This window comes from Dermacentor silvarum, chromosome 8, assembly GCF_013339745.2.
Source record: "Dermacentor silvarum isolate Dsil-2018 chromosome 8, BIME_Dsil_1.4, whole genome shotgun sequence".
Lineage (NCBI taxonomy): Eukaryota > Metazoa > Arthropoda > Arachnida > Ixodida > Ixodidae > Dermacentor > Dermacentor silvarum.
This window is the reverse complement of record NC_051161.1, coordinates 146,143,127-146,151,433: the sequence shown is the minus strand read 5'-3', so window position 1 is coordinate 146,151,433 and position 8,307 is coordinate 146,143,127. Positions and strand designations below refer to the sequence as shown.

At 46.4% G+C, this 8,307-nt stretch overlaps 1 protein-coding gene across 1 annotated transcript; it reads left to right on the top strand.

Annotated features, from left to right (window-relative positions):
- The first annotated feature begins 3,853 nt into the window (after positions 1–3,853).
- On the top strand, positions 3,854–5,836 carry LOC119462474 (neprilysin-1). Its single transcript, XM_037723820.1, has one exon. It carries the CDS (start codon positions 3,854–3,856, stop codon positions 5,834–5,836), a length of 1,983 nt encoding a protein of 660 aa, XP_037579748.1.
- Positions 5,837–8,307: the final 2,471 nt, after the last annotated feature.

Below are 8,307 nucleotides of genomic sequence, written 5' to 3'. Positions count from 1 at the left end.
TCTATGCGCCTGTAGACGTCGACGTTATCAACGGGATCAGCCGGTCGTGAGCGGTGGATGTTAAGACTAGTATATAGAATAAAGCATAACGCATCGCTACAAGATATCGGCCATGGTGTGATCACGCAAGGCGACCCTACAAAAGATGTGCGATAACGTCTGCGTGGTCTTTGCTCTGTTCGTCTGCCAGAACGTCTGTCTGCTTGGCTGCTGCTTGGTAAGAAGGCCTTCATTACGTTCCTTTTCCCCTTCATTACTTTGAAAATTACCTATGTATTTGTGACTTCAGCCTGTAAGTTGACATTTCTCGCATTGTGCTGCTCGGCGCAGAGAGCTTTTTTGTGTTCTTCACTTCGCGCATGATGTTCGTGGATTGATTCACATTATGTAAGAAACAGCAATTTGGAATGCTGCGCAGCATGTTTGCGAGAAAATCGTTTCTTGGCACGAGAAAGTGAGTCGGAACACGTAGTCTGAATTCAATGCACGTGTGTGCAATTGTGTGAAAGAACGGAGTTATGCTTAGGATCGTTATTCGTGGCGTGCTCAGATTGCTTAAAGCCTTTGTTACGAGCGCAATTAGAGAGAACTTGCAAATTGAGAAGAATGTTTCTAAGCTGTGGATACGACGTATTCTGAATAAACATTCCTGCCTCAGTAGCGCATGCATCGCACCAAAGGTTGCTCTTTTTAGCTGCGATAATTGCACGTGACGCTTTTCGAGAAGGGCGATCTGAAGTGCGTAGGTGAAAATTTGTGCGAAGGCGGGACAGAAGACATAAGCAATACTTTTCCGTCTGTAGTCAAGTACTACGGGAATTACTGCTGTGTTCCGTGGTGCAAGTAACAACGGCAGCACAGGGAGAGAGCGTAGGGTGGCTGACAACTGCAGTGAGCAGCCTTCATTCCTTGTTTGCTATGCAGCCCGAAACTACCACTTAATAAGAAAGGTTAGGCTTCAAAGGACGAGGGTTGTTTTGCTCTTTAATCTTTATGCATGTCTTCAGTTTTACTGTTCTTTAGTGTTTTTCATAATATCGCGTGTTTATTCCTTTTGTGAGCTTTATTGTCAACATATGGCACCTGTATTGGCATGTCTTGCACTTTGCAGTGCAACCATCTTTGTGTACTTGCGTTCATCGAACGTTGTGAGAAAAAAAAAAGTGTGGGTTGGCTTACTGAGAATGACTTGAAAATAAAATGTTTCGTCTCTTCCAACACTTGTCGTGTTATTTTAAATGTCTGCATAAACACACAGTGGCATCGTGGGCTTGCTGCTCTGGCGGTACAGCTTACACGAAGCTACTCGATGCATGGAAGCAACGCGTTAAAAAAATCCAAATTTAGCCTCCGGGACGAGCACTCGCCACGGAACAATCTTGGAGGCCTGGGTAATGTTTCTGATCACTAGCAGATAGCCTTCGAGATTAGTTTTTCCGCTGTCCTAATCTCCTGAGTCGGTGCAGATTCCACACACCCGCTAGGTGCGCTGCGAACCAAAATCGGCCGCAGGGGCCTATGGAAGTGTCCTCTCTTATCCTTGTATATGTTAATCTATGGTTGAAGCGCTTGCAGTCCGGCTTTGTCACACTAGAAGATTACCCGGTTTGCAGGCGCCTAGCAAAACCATGGTCGGCTGTTCAGCTGTTGGCTGCTCAAATTCAAGCGTTAAGGTAAACTCATGTAATTACTACCTTGCAGCGTCGTTTGCTGAGGCAGCTGTACACAAGCATCAGAGGCATGACTGCCACATCCAAAACTGAACCATCAGTGAACAAAAAGAAAATGAACGTACAGTGGCACTTAGCAGGCGGCGATGAGCTGTGTAAGCTTGGGCTGACACGGAATTATTACCCAAGATATTTCTTTCTCTAACATTGACTCAATCAACAATAACTATTTCAGTAATCGCATGCACATATAGAGGAATTATGAAACATGGTTTTACGGCACAAATTTAAACGGGACACAGCGAGATACTTACATAATACTCGTAACCAACAAGCCCACCTTAGTTCCTTGTATACAGAAATAATATGCAGCTGTAATATGTCGGCGATACGGCCATTTCCACATCTTGTTGAGAAAAAAAGCAAGAACTTCTACGTACCACTTCAAATGAACCTCGAGTTTTGACCAAGAAATGTCGTTGACAGCGCACAGTTTTCAAACATTTTGAGCACTTCATTTTCGAATGACGCTAGCTGCGCCGTTACTGACGATATCGGTTGCAGCGACGACCCCAGGGCAGTATTTACCAGGCTGCTATAGCCATCGTCTCAGCACCCGATTTTCTAAGTAATGCTTGTATACGCTTGATAAATTATCAGATAACAATAACGTTTTCACCTGTCCGACTGACCCGCTGTCAGAGCAGTCATTGATGGTGCGTCCAATAAACGGCAAGTGTCGTAGAGCTAAACCTGGCAGAAACAAAAAAGGCCGCTGAAAAGAAAACCAGCGTTCCTTTATGAACAAAAGCGTATCCTTGCCTTTCTTGGCTCGTCATCGTCGCGCCCAGAAGGAACTGAAACCTAGAAATCCGCTGCATTAATGGTACGACATTGCTGGTCGACAAAGCGTACGGAAAGCTTCACACGACTGACAGCTGAAACCGTGTAGAAAAACACGTGCGCCGGGCATGCCGCCGCGTCGTCCGTCGAACCGGAAGCTGCTAGCAGACGGAGTGCCCCACAATTCCCTGCGATTGATCGTTTTACGCGTCACCTATTCACAAACGCGTACGAAGGGATTCTTAAGTGAGAGGAGGAAACTATAGAAAGAACATTGCACAAAGCGAATGAAAGACGTGAGTGACGTCATCTTGCTCAGAACTGATGTTAGTTTGGGGTTCAGAATAATTATCTCCAGCCAATTATAGGATGGCGATGGTGGCCGTTTGCTGTCGATTTTTCTGGTCGTCTGGTCTTCTTATGCATGGCTTGTTGACTGTTACTGGCTTTGTGCATATAACAAAAATTGTAGTGGCGTCTTTGTGAGCGTTATGCGGCGCACTTTTTTAGCAAGAACGAAGTGTCTCCAGTGTCCGGTGATTCTCGTCAATGTGTGTGCGTGCGTGCGTGTTTTAGCAAAACTCTTGTTAGATCAGTCCACATGATTTTTCTTCAATGGTGGTACGTGATTGTATTTGCCATTTCTTTTTCTTCTGTATGTCATCGTATTGGCGCGTCGCTCTATACATTACCGCACGACTGGCCGCTTGAGGTACTTTCTGTCTATTCGAGGGCTTCTTTCACGCTCGTAAAAACGCTTTTATGTAGCACGTATATTGAGCAGCAAAAAGCTGCCTCGGGAGTTTTTCATGTTGCTCGACAATGTTCTCATTGACACGTTTTATCTAATTATTATATTTCAGAAGTTCAATCATTAATAAGGACTAACTCTGTAATTAGACGTAATGCAAAAAAAAAATATCGGGGTGTCTCGAAGCGGTGGTAAACAAAGCTTTCTTTTTGCCACGTTGTATGCTCTGCACATTTGTTCGAGGATACTTGCCTCTTTGTGCGGCACTAGGTCATTTTGGCATTACTACGCTTGAAAACTGCGCCATTTATTGAAAGCAATGTTACTAGAAAGTTTTAGGTAAGTGGTAACCGGCAAAGAAGTTCTCAGTAGACGGCGCAGAGCGCGAGCTAAACCAGAGTTCGTCATTTTCGGCAGTCTTCTCAACGGTGAACGTTCTTGTCTTCGCGAAGGGTCTACTTTAGCTTTCATTGCCGTTTTTATTCTTAATTCTTTTCAGATGCGGAGTCCACTGAGCACCACCATTGGCCACGGACTTTTCTTCAGTCGAGCAGCATTGGTCGTCTTCGCGTCACTCGCAGCAATCTTGATGGCCGTTGTGGCTATCGCACTGCTGCTTATGTCCATGCACCAACCAACCCTCAAAGATCTGTGCATCGCGGAAGACTGTCACGTTCATGCAGCACTACTGGACAACACCATAAACCAAAGCATCGATGCCTGTGAAGACTTTCGCGCTCACGTTTGTTCCAAATGGTCCCCACCGGGTGAGAGGAGGCAGCTGCGAGACTTTGACACGTCCGTCTTGGAAGACATGGTGCTTTCTTGGTTATTCGGTTTAGAGGAGACCCTCCTGAAAGGCTCGCGAAAGTTCCCAGTAGGCCACAAAGCGTTACTGATGTTCCAATCCTGCATGAGCGGCCCCTCCGAGTACGGCTCAACGCTGGGCCAATTTCTCAAGTTTATCGAAGAGCTCGGCTTGTCCTGGCCAGAACGTCCAAAGCAGCAGATCGATGCTCTGGAGGTGCTCCTCACGTTGGCTCACGAATGGCACGTCGAGTTCTGGTTCTCCGTGCAGATCGTTCTGTATGGTCAAGGGACAAGGGAATTCTGGCGACTCTCTTTGGAACCCGCTCCCCAGCTGCCGTTCTACCTCCAGCACCACCGCAGTGTCATCAACTCTGGGGGATACTACGAGTACTGGAGCCAGTTCTATACGGCATTCACCAACAGTAACCCCGTCAACAGTGAGCGGCGAGCCACAGATGCTGCCCGCCTAGAGGGCGACATACTCGAGGCCCTCAACCAAGCCCTTCACGTGTCGCCCAGAAAAGCGACGGGGTTCTCTCTTGGAGAAATGGAAGTGTACACGCCGAGCATAGACTCCGACCGGTGGCTAGAATGTCTGCAGAAGGTCACCAACATGGACCCCGCGCTGAAGCAACGGGATGATGTTGTCGTCAGCAACGTGAAGTTCCTGCTCACTGTGGGGGAGCTTTTCGGCAACTATTCGAACGAGCAAATTCTGGCGTTTCTAGCGTGGCAATTCGTTGAGCACTACGGTCCGGTTGCCGACAGCCGCCTACTATGGACGAGGTATGGGGACCAGACGATAGCCGATACACTGAGACCAGCATTTTGCGGCTTTCACATCGAAGTGGCCTACAAGGCAGTGTTACTGGCAATGCAGTTTGCCCTCAAGATTACGAAAGAAGACCGGTTGGAGATATACCGAGGATTCCGCCGCCTGAGTTCGAAGGCCGTGCACTTGGTGCACTCATCTGAGTGGCTGGACTCGGAGAGTAAGGATGCAATGGCAGCGAAGCTTAGAAGACTTGAGTTGGAGATCTGGCCTCCGGCGGAGTACTTGACCAACGAAAGTCTCGAAAAGGTATTCCATACTTACCCCGAACACGAGAAAACGTTCGGAAGCTACTGGATCAAATCTATTCAGAGTCTGCGCACCACGAAGAAGGATTCGCTATACAAACGTGTGCGTAGGCTGCCGCTAAACTACGCACAGCCCTATTTCGTACACGACAATTTCAATAACACCGTTAGCGTGGCCATCGCTGCCGTCACCCGCCCACTGTTCTACAGTAAGGGCACACGTGCCATGTTCTACGGCGGCATAGGATTCTCGATTGCGCTTGAACTGGTCAAAGCACTCGACCGAGAAGGCCTTCGCTGGGATGCTGCTGGTAATGTCCACTCAGTCATCAGCAAAAACTCGAGTGCGGCCTATGATGCGAGAAATAGCTGCCTGAACAACAGCGACGAACGCGAGGACAGTTTGTTTCCCGAGATCCCGGCGATGGAGATTGCCTACTCCGCGTTTTTGGATGCCACGAAGGAAGCTGAGAAAGAACTCCCCATAAGCCAGAATTTCACGGAAACACAGGTGTTCTTTCTGACAGTGTGCTATATGACGTGCAGTCTAAAAGGCGTCATTAATCCCTTCTCGGCCAATTGCAACAAACTTGTGCGAAATTCCTTAGCTTTCGCAAACGCCTTTGCCTGCCCGCTTGGATCCAAGATGAATCCATTCAGGAAGTGCGCTCTGTTCGGATAGATAGAATGATGCCCCGAAAATACTTTCGGTTATTGTCGCCCTAAATGAATACACTCAGCTTTTCATTAGCTTATTTCGAAGTACTGAGAGCCATATTGTGGTTGATGTTGCTTTTGCTTGTCGATTTTGTGAATTCTTTAATGCTTTGCTGAAATCTGGTTTTAAATATACAAACACACTTAACAGGTAGACGTCGAGACACTCATCATCATGACAATGGCTGGTTTCAAACCATGAAATCGTTTTGGCGTTACGAAGTGCCGTGCTGCCGTCTGTGCACCTCCACGAAATACCTTAACGCTCGATACTTTTTTATATTCGAGACAGCAATTTCTCACCATTCCATGCATTCTCGCGACATCGTCGAGACTGTGTTTACAGCCTTATTTCATGTGACGTCAACTAACAAAGATAATGGCAATAAAAGCTACCCATACGCCCTGAACTTCACTACAATGTTTGTCTCAACGACGTTATCACTGCTTTTGATAAAAAACAGCCTGTTTGCTGGACATGATTTATCATCCTTAAGAGCGTTTAGCCATGGCACTGCAAACACAGCGATGATTACTTCCGTGCTTTTTAGAGGCTTCCCCAAAAAGAAGAAACATTTTTTTCGTTGATGGTATCAGGTCAACGGGATAGGATAAGTGCCGCAAGCACTCCACGGCAGCTTTTCTTGAGTCATAACAGATACTTGCTTTGTTGGGAAAACTTAAGAAAGTCGCAGAGCGGCTATGAGAGACATCGTTGTGAATGGTGCTTGATTTTGACCGATCGATTTCGTTAAGGCACCCCCATTTAGTTCCGAAGCAATATTCCTATCCTCGCTCATGGTCTATTGCAGCAACTCCCATTGGAGAAAGATGCGTCTAGATGTTACGATGGACACATGAACAAGTTGGTTTTGCACCTTGGGGCATAAGGCACGACACAAGAATATTGCGAAGTATCCAAAAGAACTTCTTCTTGGGCAAGTTGGTGCTGATATTTCCTAGGTATACTTGACTGTGGCGCGAAGTGCATTTTGTGAAAAGGGGACAGAATAGAGGAGACAGGGAAGCGCCAAACTACCAACTGTTTAATGACAGCGTGAGAACATACAGAAAAAAGCTAACTTCCGGGCGTCCAAAGAGAGCCAAGGTATGACATGGAACTACATGATCGTGATAACATTTTTTTCAATAAAGCACATCTCTGCAGTGTACAATATGATGGATGTGTCGCTAACACAATCAGACCCTTTCTTTTAATAAAGAAAGCTTCAAACTACTCCCTCGAAGCTTTGTCGCCACTTTTGCCCAGAATCGATACTTGCTTAAAGCGTTGCTCACAAGGACCGGCCTTACAGTGTGCAGGAAGATGCGCATTGTCACACTTACCTTCTATTAGCATGCTCCCTCAGTCTGTCGTTAATGCAACGTCCCGTTTGTCCAATGTAGGACCTACTGCACTCTAGGGGTATCTCATAGACCACCCCTTCGATACAGCTCCTGACAGGGCTCGTGTGCTGGTGCTTCTTGTAGCCCCGCGGCCCATCGCGTGTACACGAGGGAATAATTGAGCCAATTTATTGGGAGCTGAAAAAACAACCGGAATGCCATATCTGGTAGCGACCTTCTTGAGGTTATGGCTCAAACGGTGAACATTTGGTACTACCTCTGGCTTAACACGCTCCCTATCCTTCGAGTGCGCTTTCACATTGGCAGTGGTAGCTTTCAACTTTTCCAGCAGGGACTCAATCACATAATTCTGAGGGAAGCCAGCCCTCAAAAGTCTCTCAAGCTGATTGCGAAAACTCGCCTGCATCATATGTACACATGACTTGTGCAAGGCCGATTCCGGGCAAAGTAAAGCGATTCCACGCTTCCCAGTGTTAAGAGTACGCTGAGTCGTACTGCAAAAATTTTTTTTTTACCTCTAGGGATGTGCGCTCAGCAGACGTGATCACTCAGGAGTGTTAGGTTAAGGTCTAAAAACAGCAACGAACTGTCCTTATTCAATGGACAGTATAACACGGAAACTCAGTTTAGAGTGTCCATAGAATAACTATCGCAATAAAAAGTAAGTACAACAACAGTTTACGTTTTACCGCAACTTGGGCAGCGGTTATCTCAAAACTGGTTTGAGATTGAAAATTGGTTCTAATCGACTGCGTCTTCTGAAAACACGCTTCGGTTTGCATAGTATTGAGGTACTTGAGCTAGAGCAGTCAGACAAAAAGTTGAGTAGTGAAATATTGTTAGGGAGACAAATTATGCATTTTGAGTTAAACTGTTTACCAGCTGAGTGAGTAGTTCTGTGCTATATTCCACAGGAATGTTCTAAAATTCTAACACTAAAAAGAAAAAAATGAAAGAGAAAAACGAAAAACGGTTTAATACGGCCGGGGTACCACAACAGCGTTTCCCGATTCGAACGCGAAGCCGGTCACAAACAAACAGAGGGAACAAAGCTATGTAAGCAGGTAG

Excerpts from the sequence above, each read along its gene's own strand:
- LOC119462474 (XM_037723820.1), top strand. The coding sequence starts at position 3,854 with ATGGCCGTTGTGGCTATCGCACTGCTGCTTATGTCCATGCACCAACCA.